Source organism: Ovis aries, chromosome 3 (assembly GCF_016772045.2).
Source record: "Ovis aries strain OAR_USU_Benz2616 breed Rambouillet chromosome 3, ARS-UI_Ramb_v3.0, whole genome shotgun sequence".
In the NCBI taxonomy this organism is placed as follows: domain Eukaryota; kingdom Metazoa; phylum Chordata; class Mammalia; order Artiodactyla; family Bovidae; genus Ovis; species Ovis aries.
The window spans coordinates 51933094-51950461 of NC_056056.1; the positions used below are offsets into that span (position 1 = coordinate 51933094).

A 17368-nucleotide genomic window follows, 5' to 3' on the forward strand; every position below is an offset into this window, starting at 1 on the left:
CTGCTATGAACAAACGTAGTGAAAGTGATGGAATTCCAATGGAACTATCTATAATTCCTAAAAGATGATGTTGTGAAATTGTTGCACCCAATATTTCAGGAAATTTGGAAAACTCAACAGGGGCCCCAGGACTGGAAAATAATCAGTTTTCATTTCAATCCCAAAGAAGGGTAATTCCAAAGAGTATTCAAACTACCATACAATTGTGCTCATTTAACATCCTATCAAGATAATGTTCAAAATCCTTCAAGCTGAACTTCAGAAGTACATGAGCTGAGAACTCTAGATATAAAACTGGATTTAGAAAAGGCAGAGGAATCAGAGATCAAATTTCCAACATCTGTTGAACTATTGAGAAAGCAAAGGAATTCCAGAAAAAAACATCTATTACTACTTCATTGACTACGCTGCTGCTGCTGCTAAGTCACTTCAGTCATGTCCGTCTGTGTGACCTCATAGATGGCAGCCCACCAGGCTCCTCTGTCCCTGGGATTCTCCAGGCAAGAATATTGAGGTGGGTTGCCATTTCCTTCTCCATATTGATTACACTAAAGCCTTTGATTGTGGGGATCACAACAAACTGGAAAATTCTTAAAGAGATAGAAATACCAGACCACCTTACCTGCCTCCAGAGAAACCTGTATGCAGGTTAAGAAGTAACAGTTAGAACCAGACATGGAACAACTGACTGGTTAAAAATTGGGAAACGACTATGTCATGACTGTGTGTTGTCAACCTGCTCATTTACCTTCTGTGCAGAGTACATCATGCAAAATGCTGGGTTGGATGATACACAAGTAGAATCAAGATTGTTCGGAGAAATATCAACGTTTCAAATATGCAGATGTTACCACTCTAATGGCAGAAAGTGAAGAGGAACTAAAGAGCTTCTTGGTGAGGGTAAAATAAGGGAGTGAATAAGCTGGCTTAAAACTCAACATTAAAGAATCTAAGATCATGGCATCCAGTTCCATTACTTCATGGCAAATAGAAGGGGAAAAAGTGAAAGCAGTGACAGATTTTCTTTTCTTTGTTTCCAGAATCACTACAGACAGTGACTGCAGCCATGAAATGAAAAGACACTTACTCCTTGGAAGGAAACCTATGAGAGACATGTCTAGAAATGTCTAGGTTTCTACGTTTAGAAACCTAGACAGTGTATTAAAAAGTAGAAACATGAGTTTGCCAACAGAAGTCTGTATACTCAAAGCTGTGGTTTTTCTAGTAGTCATGTATAGATGTGACAGTTGGACCATAAGGAAGACTGAGCACTGAAGAACTGATGCTTTCGAATTGTGGTGCTGGTGATGACTCTTGAGAATCTCTTGGAATGCAAGGAAATCAAACCATTCAATCCTAAAGGAAGTCAACCCTGAATATCCATTGGAAGGACTAAAGCTGAAGCTTCAATACAATGGCTACCTGATACAAAGAGCTGACTCATTTGGACCTTGATGCTGGGAAAGTTTGAAGGCAAAAGGAGAAAGGCGAGGCAGAGGATGAGATGGTTAGATAACATCACTGACTCAATGGACATGAATTAGATCAAACTCCGGGAGACAGTGAAAGACAGAGAAGCCTGGCATGGTACAGTCTATGGGGTCACGGAGTCACACACTACTTAGCTATCGAACAACAACAATAACTTATGAAATTTTTTAATAAAATCACTGAATTAATAGGAAGTGATGGGTGGAGAGAAACTTAATATGTGGAATGTGATACTACTCATTTTGTCCCTGAAATATTCAATGACAAACAGTTTCCTTCCTGTGTTCTATTCTTCCACTTCCCATGCTTCTTCCATCTGAATTTATGAGCTGCACTAGAAGTATAATATGAGCTTCAGATGCAATTAATGAGGAAGATATGGTCTCTGCCTAAAATTGACTCCCTGAAGTTGACATACAGAAGTAGAGTGCACCAAACAATCCTATTGGATTGTATCAAGTACTATATTAGTGCAGGAATAATTAAGAGGCTATAAAATTATGGAGAACTGCCAACTTTGGAGTGTCTGGGAATTAAGGAATCCTTCACAATGGCAGTTGATTCTAATTTGGGTATTGAAGATTGAGGAAGTATTGACCAGGGCCAGAGGGAGAAGTATATTTTAGTATGAAAGTCCATTTGGTCCATTGATCATGGACATGTTGGTATGATATGGTATGTTTCTGTCATATTTGAAGACATAGAAGTAATTCAGTCTGATTGAAACATTTGAATATAGGTAGGAATAGGTGGGAAGACAGAGGCAGATAAGGATTATAGGCAGGTGTAAGATGTTTGTGTTTATATCTTGATAAAGAGGTTTTATTATCCCATTTATAGTAAAGGGAGTGATTGGAAGATTTAAAGCAGGGCGTGGACATTTTGGGTAGTTCCTCAGAGCTAGTTGCATGGATTGGCCATTCATTTCCACTTCCTCTGGTTTACCTTGGATTGGCTCTTATGATTGTCAGCGATGTTATTTGCATTGTTAGTACAACTTTTTGTTCATTTTATTGACTCACCCTGTGCTCTGAAACTTCACAGCTGAAGTCTCTCAGGAGGATTCAGTCTAGATCTTCTTCACCTCTGGTTTAGGATCTCCACTGACACTAGAACGAGGCGACCTTGGTTTTTATATGCATACTTAACTCTGATTTAATTACTCCTGGAATGTCATTCTGTGGCCTGGTATGCACTCTGCATGCAAAAGTACAGGGAGAATTTAAGAGTGTATTTCCAACTCTGATCACCCTTTCAGGACATGAGCTATTAAGGAGTAATTCACAATTTATGATAAATAACAATAATGTGGTGTCTACACTTTTGGATGTAATTCAGAATTTAGAAAGAAGCTTCTATTTATATAATCCCATATCAGAAATTCTGTTAATATAGAATGTGTGACTCACAAAGGTAGTGCTATGTTTTGTCCTATTTAGTGGGAAGCAGAATTAGCGTCATATTGGAAGGCTTTTTCTATCGCAGTATTACTTTGAGAGTATTTCATGTTTCAGACTCTATTAAAGTGCTGGAAGAATTCATAGTTAAAGTAAAATCTTTGGTTTGTCATGATGGATCATGTGTGTGTATTCAGTCGCTAAGTCATATCTGACTGTTTGCGACCCTGTGGACTGCAACCTGCCAGGTTCCCCTATTCATAGGATTTTCCAGGCAAGAATACTGGTGTGTATGTGCATGCTTAGTCACTTGTCATGTTTGACTATTTGTTACTCTGTGGACTGTAGCCCACCAGGCTCCTCTGTCCATGGGATTCTCCAGGCAAGAATACTGGAGTGCATTGCCATGCCCTCCCTGGACCTCCAGGAGAATTTTGCAATCCAGGAATCAAACCTGAGTCTCCTGCGTCTTTTGCATTGGCAGGTGGATTCTTTGCCACTGAACCACCCAGGAATCCAAACTGTCCTGTAAATTTTGTTTGTCTGTCTTATCACTTCAAATACAAAAGAGGATAAAACTTAAACAGAAAATAGAACAGCAATGTGGAGAGCAAAGATATGTTGGTTAAAGTGTGGTAGCAGTTGACCAAGCCCTAAATAATTAAGTACTGAATACACTTAGCAACAGAGCATGGAGGAAAATTTTCTTAAGGGTCAGACCTGAAAAATGCTGATTGTAGTAAGAGAAATAGATGTCTTGTCTGTTATATAAATATCAAATGGAATAGGTTCAAGTTCTAGGTTTTACCAGCTTGAGCAGTGTAATAAGTCATTGGAATATTAATGCTAAATTTCCCTTTGAGCACCTCTTTGGAAAAGTAAAGCTTTCACGTCTGTTCCTCCACCATTTTTTTTTCCTCCTTGGAAAATGGATGGTATTTTCTGTTGCAGTCTCTTGTTTCTGCCTCTTCTGACAATGCCACCTCCACATTGTTGTTCCTACAAAAACTCTAACTCCTAAATCTAACAAGTGGGATTCTGTACTCCATGCTGGAACAAACAGAATACCCTTCTCCAAACCTGGGGTTCCCAAGCAGTACAGGTGATGTTTTGGGCCCCAAAGTGTCCCTTATGAAAATGGTCCATTAGAGTTTAGCTTGGGGTTTCCCTGGTGGCTCAGCAGTAAAGAATCTGCCTGCAATTCATAGGACATAAGAGACACAAATTGGAAGATTCCCTAGAGAATCCCTGGACTGGGAAGATTCCCTAGAGAAGAGCATGGCAATCCACTCCGGTATTCAGAATCCCATGGACAGAGAAGCCTGGTGGGCTGCAGTCCATGGGGTCGCAAAGAGTTGGACACGACTGAAGTGACTGAGTACACACAGAGTTTAGCTTTATTCTCTCTCATTTGAGAGAATCAGGGCTAGAGGCATGTGGAGACAGAGCCTGTGACCTCCTGCATTTTTCTCCTCCCCAGCTCTCCTCAAGATGACCTTGAACAGACAAAACAAAGCAATACAATGCCACTCTTCCTTTTAGACTTTAATCAAAGGTTTTCCTCCAGAGAGCAAAGGGGATGGAGACTGCTAGACTCAGCTTTCCAGCTGGCAGGTTTTAAGGTGGAATATTAAACATGTGATCAGTCACAGTTTCTGAGGGATTTCCTCACTTAGTACTGTGGATCAAATCAATTTCTACTATGTTCTGGGCCATGAACTAGAACTTAATTTTTTTCAGAGCCTTATTCTATAAGGAGAGATACAGCTTTCTGGGTAATATATTGGTCTCTTTTTAAATATTTGAAATTTGAGAAATTCAAATATACCAAATGAACAGAGACTTATAAAACTTACACCCAACTTGTACCCCAAGGTATAACAAATATTAAGATTTGGTAATATCTGATCCTGTAAATCACTTATTATTTGCAGGTTTAATAAAACTCTTGTTATTATTAACTCTTGGAATATTAAACCTAACAAAAGATAGCTGTAACTGTAGAAACACAGGAAATTCCTGTGCTCCCAATGTAAACAGTCTCCTAATCAGTATCATCCCAGAAGTCAGTATTTGGCCATGCCCTAGCTAATGTTCTAATTTACTGGTGGGACTAGAAAGTTTCATTTTACTAGATTTTGACAAAGCATATGCCAATTTTTTCTCCATCTACGTAGAAGAGTACCCTTTTTTCACATGTTCAGTAAGAATTATATTGTAAGCCTTAGCTTGTTTTCCCATCCACCAACAAGTATGAAATATCTCATTGTTTACATAATAATTTTTCCAATTATCAGTGAAGTCAAGCATCTTAGGTGTTTATCAATAATATGGGATTTCCTTTCTGTGAAGTGCCTTTTCTAATCTTTTATCTATTTTAAATTTTTTTTCTTGTTGATTTGTAAGAGTATTTTTTTTTTTAGTTTTTATTTTTACTTTATTTTACTTTACAGTACTGTATTGGTTTTGCCATACATTGACATGAATCCACCATGGGTGTACATGCGTTCCCAAACATGAACCTCCCTCCCACCTCCCTCCCCATAACATCTCTCTGGGTCATCCCCGTGCACCAGCCCCAAGCATCCTGTATCCTGCATCGGACATAGACTGGCAATTCATTTCTTACATGATAGTATACATGTTTCAATGCCGTTCTCTCAAATCATCCCACCCTCTCCCTCTCCCTCTGAGTCCAAATGTCCGCTCTACACATCTGTGTCTCTTTTGCTGTCTTGCATACAGGGTCAAGATGTGGGAATACCAATCATTGATCAGTTTTAAAAAAAAGGACAAAGATTTGTGCATATAAATGCTACTGATGCTATCATACACATCTGTAAAATTGTTGATGGCCGTGATGGCAGCTTTGATATCAAATTAGATTAATATTATTTAAAATTTGGTTTAAGAAAAGAAAGGAATTTTTAACTTTAAGGAAGACACTCATATGAAAATAATGGATACATGCAAAAATGTTTTCATGCTTAAGAAGGTCAATCTCAATGATCTAGATTAGTTAATCATGTAAAACAGTTAATTCCCAACACAAATGGATAGCTGAAATGGTTTTAGCTTAATGTGGTAGTTTTTAGAAATATATTTTTATTTAAATCATATTTTGCAGCAATTCAGGTCAATATCTCTCAGTTCCTTTCATATAAAAGCAGTTCAAAGGCCCAAGTGAAAAATTCAAATAGTATAGAGAACCAATGATAGTAATTTACTCACAGAGGAAATTTACCTTTTGCAATGCTTTGGTTTTGGTAATTTCCATTGAAAGAGTGGTTACTATGTTTTCTTCTAACACTCTTCTTTTAAAAATAATATTTGACTTTTCTAGTAGAAATACAATTTTTAAGAAGTGTTTTATTTTAGCTACTCTGACCCTTGAGAGTAAAGTAATTTAGCAGAGTTTCTCATGCTAGGGATTAAAATGGATGTTAGAATATCCACTGAGAATAAAAATGGTTGGATGGCATCACCGACACAATGGACATGCGTTTGGGTGGACTCCAGGAATTGGTGATGGACAGGGAGGCCTGGAGTGCTGTGGTTCATAGGGTTGCAAAGAGTCGGACACCACTGAGTGACTGAACTGAACTGAGAATGAAAAGAAGGATCATGATGAACCAGGCATGAGAGTCCGGAAATGGAAAGAGATGAATGGCGTTTCTACTTTATTGTCCTTGTAAATAAAATAAATTGTGCTTCTGGCTTTCATTTGCCATGTGAATTGAGTTTTACAAGATAACAGTTGAAAAAATTGAGTTATAATTTTCAAGAATCAGTGAATCAGCAGCATTTCTTAAGTAGCCACTGAGTGTACTTTCTACGAACTTCCAGTCTGTATGCAGGTGTCCTCATTTAGGGAAAGAGGTGCCTGCATTTTAAAATGTTCATATGTATCCTCTGGCATATCAACAAAGTCCTGGTAAAATGGAACAGAACCGAATTTATTTCTGAGTCCATTGGTCTCTTTCTGTAGTCTTTCTTTTGGAATATTCTAGGATTTCTCTCTCTTCTCAGACAGTCTTTCCACAAGTCTTCCTTCATAGCCATTTCCCCGCCTTCAAAGTCTCAAGACCTGCATTCCAGAAAGAAGTGGAATGGATTGGATCATTTTGTTCATATTTTACTATGCAGTGATGTAGACTAAGTCTTCTACTCAACCAGCTGTGACTTTAGTGTATGATATTAGTTGCATATTTACTGAGGCTTTTTAAGGCCAGATGCCATCCTGTGCATTTGTATGCATTACCTCACTGAACCCCAAGGTAGGATTTACTATTTTATTTTATAGACAAAGAAACAGATTTAGAAGATTTAAGAAAAGATGGTACGTTTTCTAGGTGCCTCAGTGGTAAAGAATCTACCTGCCAGGCAGGAGAGGAGTGTTCAATCCCTGGGTCAGGAAGGAAATGGCAACCCAGTCAGTATTCTGGCCTGGGAAATCCCATAGACAGAATAGGCGGGTGGGCTACAGTCCATGGAATCACAAAGAGTCAGACATAGTGAGTAAAAGCAGCAGCAGCAAGAGAGCATGGTCAAGGTTTCACAGCTAGGAGTTAGCAGAAGTGAAACTCAGCTTCAGTTCAGTTCAGTTCAGTCGCTTAGTCATGTCCGACTCTTTGTGACCCCATGAATTGCAGCACGCCAGGCCTCCCTGTCCATCATCATCTCTCGGAGTTCACTCAAACTCACGTCCATCGAGTCGGTGATGCCATCCAGCCATCTCATCCTCGGTCGTCCCCTTCTCCTCCTGCTCCCAATCCCTCCCAGCACCAGAGTCTTCTCCAATGAGTCAACTCTTCGCATGAGGTGGCCAAAGTACTGGAGTTTCAGCTTTAGCATCATTCCTTCCAAAGAATACCAAGGGCTGATCTCCTTTAGAATGGACTGGTTGGATCTCCTTGCAGTCCAAGTGACTCTCAAGAGTCTCCTCCAACACCACAGTTCAAAAGCATCAATTCTTCAGCACTCAGCTTTCTTCACAGTCCAACTCTCACATCCATACATGACCACTGGAAAAACCATAGCCTTGACTAGATGGATCTTTGTTGGCAAAGTAATGTCTCTGATTTTCAATATGCTATCTAGGTTGGTCATAACTTTCCTTCCAAGGAGTAAGTGTCTTTTAATTTCATGGCTGCAATCACCATCTGCAGTGATTTTGAAGTACCCCCCCACCCAAAAAAATAAAGTCTGACACTGCTTCCACTGTTTCCCCATCTATTTCCCATGAAGTGATGGGACCAGATGCCATGATCTTCGTTTTCTGAATGTTGAGCTTTAAGCCAACTTTTTCACTCTCCTCTTTCACTTTCATCAAGAGGCTTTTTAGCTCCTCTTCACTTTCTGCCATAAGGGTGGTGTCATCTGCATATCTGAGGTGATTGAGATTTCTCCTGGCAATCTTGATTCCAGCTTGTGCTTCTTGCAGCCCAGTGTTTCTCATGATGTACTCTGCATATAAGTTAAATAAGCAGGGTGACGATATACAGCCTTGACATACTCCTTTTCCTATTTGGAACTAGTCCGTTGTCCCATGTCCAGTTCTAACTGTTGCTTCCTGATCTGCATATAGGTTTCTCAAGAGGCAGGTCAGGTGGTCTGGTATTCCCATCTCTGTCAGACTTTTCCTCAGTTTATTGTGATCCACACAGTCAAAGGCTTTGGCATAGTCAATAAAGCAGAAATAGATGTTTTTCTGAAACTCTCTTGCTTTTTCAATGATCCAGCAGATGTTGGCAATTTGATCTCTGGTTCCTCTGCGTTTTCTAAAACCAGCTTGAACATCTGGAAGTTCATGGTTCACGTATTGCTGAAGCCTGGCTTGGAGAATTTTGAGCATTAATTTACTAGCGTGTGAGATGAGTGCAATTGTGCAGTAGTTTGAGCATTCTTTGGCATTGCCTTTCTTTGGGATTGGAATGACAACTGACCTTTTCCAGTCCTGTGGCCACTTCTGAGTTTTCCCAATTTTCTGGCATATCGAGTGCAGCACTTTCACAGCATCATCTTTCAGAATTTGAAATAGCTCAACTGGAATTCCATCACCTCCACTAGCTTTGTTCATAGTTGAAACTCAGCTTAGGATAACATGAAACCTGGACTCACATACAGTATACCACACTAACTTGGGCAGGTTTCACAAACTTGCTCTGTTGCAGACCATCACCTTTCATGGAGTAATGATTTCCTCCCCCTACTGAAGGTAAGTGGCACAAAGATCACTAAATTGGGTCCAGTAGGGGTACTGGACAGGTGGACACCAGGCTCCACTTGAATGTTGGAATGCCCAGAGCCTGCCACCTTCCCTAACAGAGATAAGGAAGCATGAAAGAAAGACTGCCTAATCCACTGCTTTTCACTTTGTTTACACCAGTGATGCCACGCTTTGCTGAACAAGTGGAGGTTGCTATTGAAGCCCTGAGTGCCAACGTCCCTCAGCCATTTGAGGAGAATGAATTCATCGATGCCTCTCGCCTGGTGTATGACGGCGTCCGGGACATCAGAAAGGCTGTGCTGATGATCAGGGTATGTGAGGTCTCTGTAGCTTGGAGCTGATTTGGAATGTCCAGTAGGGTCCTCAAAGAATTTACTCTTTGTATATTTTTTCTTGATTATTTAGTTTAACATAGTAAACTGTTTAGCTCCTCATTTGGTCAGACAAGGGGGACTTTTTACTTATAAAGGAATTAGTGATCCCAACAAGTCTAGATCAGCACTGAATGTCCTGAAGGGTGATGTCCTGCCTGCTTCTTCCACACATTATTACCTTAATTTGATACCCACTTAGGGGTGCCCTTGCCATTCCCCTTTGCTAACACCATTTCCCCTTATAATCAAGCCATGTGATTAAAGAAAATGAAGATCACCCCACTTAGTAGTATTAGTGATCATGATAATGATAATAATAATGACAATGCATTAAAGTGATAGATAGCTACATTCTTCTTGTAACAGATCATTAAGATATAAATAAGGCTAAATAATCTTTCAGCAAACCTCTCCTATCACATTTCTTACTATCTTCCCATCCCCCAATCTTCTGATCTTGGGTAGCTGTGAGTCTTCCAAACTATTGCCTAGATGATTAGACACACATGAGAAAACATAATATAACAGATTTCAAAACTCAGTTAAGCTTTACTCACAACTTGCTTTGTTTGCCCGTAGTGTGCCTTTGTCTATCTCTGTGAAGACAATAGCTTACCTTATTCTATTTAACAGTTGTGTAATATTCCATCATAAGTTGAGAATTTTTTGTCCTTGCCTTATTGACAGTTAAGTATAGTAGGTTTCAAATGCTTTTCTTAGCCACAGAAATCTTTCATAAAATAAACTTTGGTTGATGACACGGATATGTTTGTGACTATTAGGATTGAGGTAGAGATGATGAGTCTGCAGTGCTCATCTTGCTATCCTATGGAAATATATATAAGCCACATGTACAATTTCAATTTTTAGTAGGTATGTTGATAAGGAAAAAAAACAGATGTAATTAGTTTTAAGAACATATTTTATTTACTTCAGTCAATATCCAAAGGTAGCATTTCAACATGTGGCACCAGCGGCATTTAAAGTTTTTAATAGCTCCGTGTATCTGCAGCCACCATTTTGGATGAGGCAGCCCTAGACTATATCTCCATCCTCAACCTTCATTGTGGTCTCTGGGGCTGCTCAATGCACTATAAGTTAATCACTGAGTGCATCTTGAAAATCTTTCTCTCGGGGTGACCACTGAGCATCTAAACCAACATCCCCTCAAACACAGCAAAACAGTAGCAATCAATTTATTTTAAATAAACTTATTTTCTGTGTACAATCCTTCAGTACTTCAAGAAGTATCTGTGATTGTTGGTCTCTCTGGACAATGCATACTTAGTTCTTTAAAGAGTTCATGTATGGCATTAATTCTCCAAATTTGGGTATCTTTGAAATCATGAAGTCATTAAACCTATGTGTATCCTCTTTGACTGTGGTACCCAAGACACAGCATGATGCTTCCAAGGTGATCTGAGCAGGCAGAGTAGAGCATCACCAGAAAGAGTCTCTCTTCCATCTTTATGGACATTAATGATTGTCCTGAAACGTTCGGCTAGCTTCTTTGCTGAGGAGCAACCATAGCATATTCTTATCTTCTCATCTTTAAGCAATTTGATTTTCCATGTTATATACATCTCTTTTTCATAATAATTCCATAATTAATTCAAAGTTTTCAGAGAATTGTATAAGTGTATCAGACAGTACTAAATGTATATAACAATGTGGAATTCAATTTTGGACAAGACGGTCAGACGTATTTCCTGTTCTTCCAACTTTCCTACTTTAGATCTGTCAAAATCTTACTGTCTTTCAAGACCTGGCTCAAATCTTCTTTCCTTAAGTTTTCTGCCTCAAAAAACCTGATACTGTTCTTTCAGTTCAGTTCAGTTGCTCAGTCGTGTCCGACTCTTTGCGACCCCATGAATTGCAGCACTCCAGGCCTCCCTGTCCATCACCAACTTCTGGAGTTCACTCAAACTCACGTCCATCGAGTCAGTGATGCCATCCAGCCGTCTCATCCTCTGTCATCCCCTTTTCCTCCTGCCCCCAATCCCTCCCAGCATCAGAGTCTTTTCCAATAAGTCAGCTCTTCACATGAGGCGGCCAAAGTATTGGAGTTCCAGCTTTAGCATCATTCTAAACCTCAAAAAAATAGTGTAAAGATCGTAATCTCTTAAAAAAAATAGTAAAAAATCATAGTCTTTACACTATTTTTTTTTGAGGTCTATTACTTTCTTTAGGAGCTTCCCTGGTGGCTCTTCCCTGGTAGTAAAGAATCCACCTGCATTGGCAGGAGACATGGGTTTGATCCCTGGGTTGGGAAGACCCCCTGGAGAAGGAAATGGCAACCTACTCCAGTGTTTTTGTCTGAGAGATCCCATGGACAGAGAAGCTTGTTCAGCTGCAGTCCATGGGGTCACAAAAGAGCTGGACATGACTTAGACACTGAAGAAGGAAAGTGGCAACCCTCTCCAGTATTTTGCTTGGGAGATCCCACGGACAGAGGAGTCTGGTGGGCTATAGTCCATGGTGTCACGAGTTGGACACAAATTAGCCACCAAGTGACAGCAACAACCTTCTTTAGGCTGAACTTTTGGGAAGCAAAAGTTGCATTTTTTTTCCTTTCACAGTGATGCATTGTTTGGTACAGTGCTTGATACTATGTGTGATGGACTTCCCTGGTGGTTCAATGGCGAAAACTCTAGGCTCCCAATGCAGGAGACCCAGAGTTTAATCCCTGGTTAGGGAACTAGATTCCCCATGCTGCAATTAAGACCCAGCACAGCCTATAAATAAATAAATAAATAAAAGTAAATATTAAAAAAAATACAATGTGTGTTAGGGAAAAAGAGAAACAGATACCTCTGGAGATAGGAAGGTGACAGAGGGAAAAGTGTGAGAATTAGAGGAGAAAGGAAAAATAGGCTTTTAAACCTGTGTTTCTCCCATTATATACTAACTTGTGAAATAATAGACCATGAGAGTTATGTTTTCAAAGCATTTGGCACTAAATTCCACTATAATTCTCAAGACATATTCCCTTTTTTTGCCATTTTTCTGCTTTGTTAGCCTTCACATTTTTGTGACAACTATTCATCTGGGAGGCTGAGCAAGTTTATAGCCATCATTCACTTATTCATTCATGAGCTGTAAAAAAACATAATTTAGGTAAAAATGCCATATCTTTGTTGCATAAAGTGTCATTCCTCCATCTTGACATTTCAAATGATTTGATCGGATGGATTTCATACCACTTAAAACAGGAAGGGAGAAATGTATGGTATGTACAAATTGTTATTTTAAAAGTCTTTCTCCTTTCAGCACCAAAATGGCTTCATTTTATACTTAAATTCTTGGTTTGGTTTCTATGTGTGATAGTTGTCTGCTTTAAAATATCATTGCACTGAATCGGGTAGGAGACAGTAAGACAAGTGGAGCTCTTTTCCAGCTAACTGGCCATGCCTTCTCTCTCAAAGTGTTGATTATGCTTTAGAAAAAATAATTTTTCAAAAAAATATATGCAGAAAGGACCTTGAAAGGTCAGATTTCCCATCACCTTGTCTTTCAGCAATCAATACATATTTAATGATGATGTTAGTATGTAGGTGCTTCAGGCCAGCTCAAGGCAACCCTCTGAAGCAAACAAAGCTTGTCTTTCTGTTATTTCAACCTCATCTTTCAGGCTCTTACTTCTCTTTGGGAGCAGGTCAACCCTACGTCTCTTTCATACTACTTTTTTTGTTTGCTTCTTACTGAGGCTTGTCCTTGGTGACCTATTAGCTACATAGGAATTTTCTGATTACCTTAACATAGTAGTTTAAAAAATGAATAGGCAAATATGGCTCACCAGAATTTATTTGATTTTCATTATTTGCAGTAGTTGCCTTCAGTGAATTCTGAATTAAGGAATATGGAATCAGTGCTCCTAGGGGAAATTCAAGGTTAGGTTCCTGTGAGTCTCTGGTCACATATTCATCGAATGATCAATATATTAGCTTGTTTAATGTGTGTTTTTGTTTAAAGACATTTTATTTAATTTATATTGTTGATACATATACATTGAACTCATAGCCAAAACAATGAAAAAGAAAGAAAGACAGTGTAGTCACTTAGTCATGTCTGACTCTTTGCAACCCCATGGATTGTAGCCCACCAGGCTCCTCTGTCCATGGGATTCTCCAAATAAGAATACTAGAGTGGGTTGCCATGTCCTTCTCTAGGGAATATTTCTGACCTAGGGATTGAACCCAGGCCCCCTGCATTATAGGCAGATTTTTACCATCTGAGCCGCCAGGGATAGCCAATCACACATTTTCTCTGGAAGGTGCAACATAACCTTCTTGCATTTTGGAATTCTTAACAACACCTCAGCACTACAGTTGGAAGCCATTTTAAGCAGAGAAATAACACAAAGGACAAAAATGCAAAATGTGGCACTAAACAGACTGCAAAAAGGATACTTGTTTATAGTATAAGAGTTGAAATAAGAAAGCAGAAGATTGTGCTGTTTGACCTCAGCTGGAAATTTGCATGTCGGGTGAATCAAAAGTTTTTGCCATATCGTGTACACACACGTCTGTGAATTACTACAAAAATATTAATTTAGGGATTACAGAGAAACTTTGGTGAGTAGGCAAATTCTCAAATAAAGAATCTTCAAATAAGGAGGATCAAGGGCATATTTAATACACAAGGAGTTAAACATTTAATGTTGGAAAGTAAAGTAGGTGGGTAGCACAAAAGGTGATAAATATCTTGGTGTCAGAATAGCTGTATTCAAAAAGGAAAATAGTTACCTGTCATAGAATGACCATGAAAAAATCTATAACAATGTCTATACAATGAACTTTTGTCATTGGAACCCATTAATTTTGTTGCATGTAAAACTTCTGAAAGCAGAAAGGAGAAACAGTAGTACCTAAGACAGGCTTCAGATAAGATTCTACAGCTTAACTTCACATCTCCCAAAATGGGCATGAAGATGCCCTGGAGCATTGCAAGATATTTTAAAATGTCAAAGGAAACACATACATATCTCTCAGATACCATGAGAAATATTAGCTGAAGGTAGTTCACAGTTTAAACATTAGGTTGGTGCATTCCTTTTGATCATATATTGATCACACCATGTATTTGTGGTGCAGTGTTTCTGGTTGTTGCTGTGATAAAAATCAAGCTCAATGGATGTGCAATAATATTCCAAGGTTTGAGAAGTAATACAATATGCAACAGGCACTAAATTGTTAGGGCCAGTCAAGAATTTATATTCTTTTGGTGGGAGACAGAGAATAAACAAGTAGATATATTAGTTAATGTGCCATAGAGAAAACCAACAAACTATTGAGAGGATAAAGCATAGGATGGGGGTGGGTTTTATAAAGGGTGATCGAGTGTGTTAGTTGTTCAGTCATGTCTGACTCTTTGCAACCCCATCTGCTATATATAGCTTGCCATACTCCTCTGTTCATGGAATTCTCCAGGCAAGAATACTGGCTGGAGTGGGTGGCCATTCCCTTCTCCAGGAGATTTTCCTGAACTAGTGATCAAACCCTGGTTCCCTGCATCACAGACAGATGCTTTACCGTCTGAGCTACAGCAGAAGTGCACTGGGTGACATTTGAGAAGAGATTTAGAGAAGGAGGAGGTTAACAAGCCATAAAAGTACTCAGGGAAATGTGTTTGAGGCGGAGAGAATGACGCATGTGGCCTAAGAACCATATTGAATGCATGATGGAAGCCATTGAAGTTTTCTGAGCAGGAGAATAGCATGATCTGAGTTAGATCTTAAATGGAGTATCCTGCTTATACTGGAGAAAATACAAAGTATGGGGTAAGAGCAGAAAAAAGGAGCTAAGCTAGGTGGCCTCCAGGGTAAAAATGGTTAGAGATGCCAGAGGCTGATCAGTCCTGAAGAGGGAGATTTTGTTCTATATTGGGTCAGGAAATTTTAAATTCAACTTTCTAGTTTTCAGGCCATTGCAATGATTAGAGATCTGTTGAGAAATCCTTCTTCATGCATCACTCAAAGTCTCCTGTTGTGGTTGCCAACTTACAGTTTCATCTTTCTGCTCCCAGTGAAATTAATTTGCATCTGAGCCAATCCTTTAAATAGTCCTTACTACGTTTGGGGGGCTTCCCAGGTGCCACAGTAGTAAAGAATCCACCTGCCAATCCAGGAGATACAAGATATGCAGATTTGATCCCTGGGTGGGAAGATCCCCTGGAGGAGGGATTGGCAACCACTCCAGTATTCTTGCCTGGGGAATCCCATGGACAGAGGATCCTGGTGGGGCTACAGTCCATACAGAGTCAGACATGACTGAGCACATATGCGTGGGCACACACACACACACATACAAGTCACATTTTTCACATGTCCTGGTGAGATGACTGTAAATTTTTCAAACTTTTCTCATTTTGCTTCTTTACTGAAGCTGTTGTAGAGAAGATTGAGAATTTGATTGGGAAGCTGATGCAGACAGATTGATCCTACTCTGCAGATACTATGTGGTGTGATTATGTACAAGTCACGATATTCTTGAACCTCTGTATAAGGCACACGTTAAGCTGATAGACTCTTACAAGGGAGATATTTTATAGGCCAGATACATTGCTAGTAGCATCATGGAAGCAAGACTAGACCAAAGTAATTCTCTCGCATCATAAAAAAAGCCTCCCCTGGGAGCACATAAGGACAGAACTGAGGGTTGACGTTAGGTCGCCAGTCTCTGGTCCAACGAGTTGCATATTTTTTCTATTCCTTTTACCCTAGGATATCATCTAATGATACAAATCTCCTGGCCCATTTTCAGACCTTCCCTGCTTTTCCATGTCTCCTTTAATTTATGGGGATCCTTGACCAACCAAAATGTAATACTATTTTAAAAATGACAGCATGAATAGGAGACATGTTTACATGCACTCAGAAAACTCCACATGCACAGAACTATTTATATGGGTGGTTTGAATGGGTTTGCTACATGGATTAGGCACAAGAAAATATTTTAATCTCATCCATTTGCTTGATGGTACTTGTAAAGGTTAAAAGCTACGGAACCCTTGACTAGCCAGGTGTGGTGCTTGGAAAATTTACCTAACTACTCGGAACCTGTTTATGCCTCTATTAAATTGGGATTAAGTTCATTTCATTAGGTCATTGTAAGGATTACATCCTTTAGTTGAATGGCTGACCCATGTTGTTGTTCAGTTGCTAAGTAGTATCCAACTCTTTTGTGACCCTATGGACTGTAGCCTATCAGGTTCCTCTGTCTATTATTTCTAGACAAAATTTCCAGGCAAGAATTATTTCCAGGCAAGAATACTGGAGTGGGTTGCCATTTCCTTCTCTAGGGAATCTTCCCAACGCAGGGATTGACATATGTCTCCTATATTGGCAGGTATATTCTTTACCACAGAGCCAGCTGGAAAGCCCACCTGACCCATAGAGGGTAGTGAAAATTGATCCCTGTGATGATGGCGATTGTAGTTGTTGTTATTAGGTGTATGTTTTATTACTAATCATAATAATGATCACTGTCACTTATTACTTTATTTGTATTGTTTACCAAGCTTTTTTTGTATATATTTGATGCTAGAATTCTGTGAAGCAGGCAGGACAAGTAGCAGTTACTAGCTATTTTATGAGTGAGGAGACAGAAAAGCAGGAAAACTATAAGTGGCTTGTGAAAAACACATATCAGTGGCAGAGTTAGGCCTCACATGTTCAGATCCCCTGGGTGTACAGTATTCTTTTTTTCACTTTGAAACTTTATTTTAGTTCCTGAGCCATAACCACTTGAATACGAACTCCTCATTATGAGCCTTATGCTGCCAGGTTGTGCTTGCCATTGACTCATCTACTGAACACACAGATCACTGAAATGTTTGGACACAGTACTATAGGCACTGTCATTTTCTCCTTTTTTCTG

At 39.4% G+C, this 17368-nt stretch overlaps 1 protein-coding gene across 4 annotated transcripts in view; it reads left to right on the forward strand.

The window, feature by feature from the left end:
• Positions 1-17368, forward strand: part of CTNNA2 (catenin alpha 2) — a 1404594-nt gene that overhangs the window by 1318682 nt on the left and 68544 nt on the right. For all 4 annotated transcript variants that reach the window (XM_012169003.5, XM_042246023.2, XM_042246024.2 and 1 more), the window contains exon 13: positions 9277-9428. In XM_012169003.5, coding sequence (XP_012024393.2) covers positions 9277-9428 — 152 coding nt within the window. The remainder of the gene's footprint in view (positions 1-9276; positions 9429-17368) is intronic.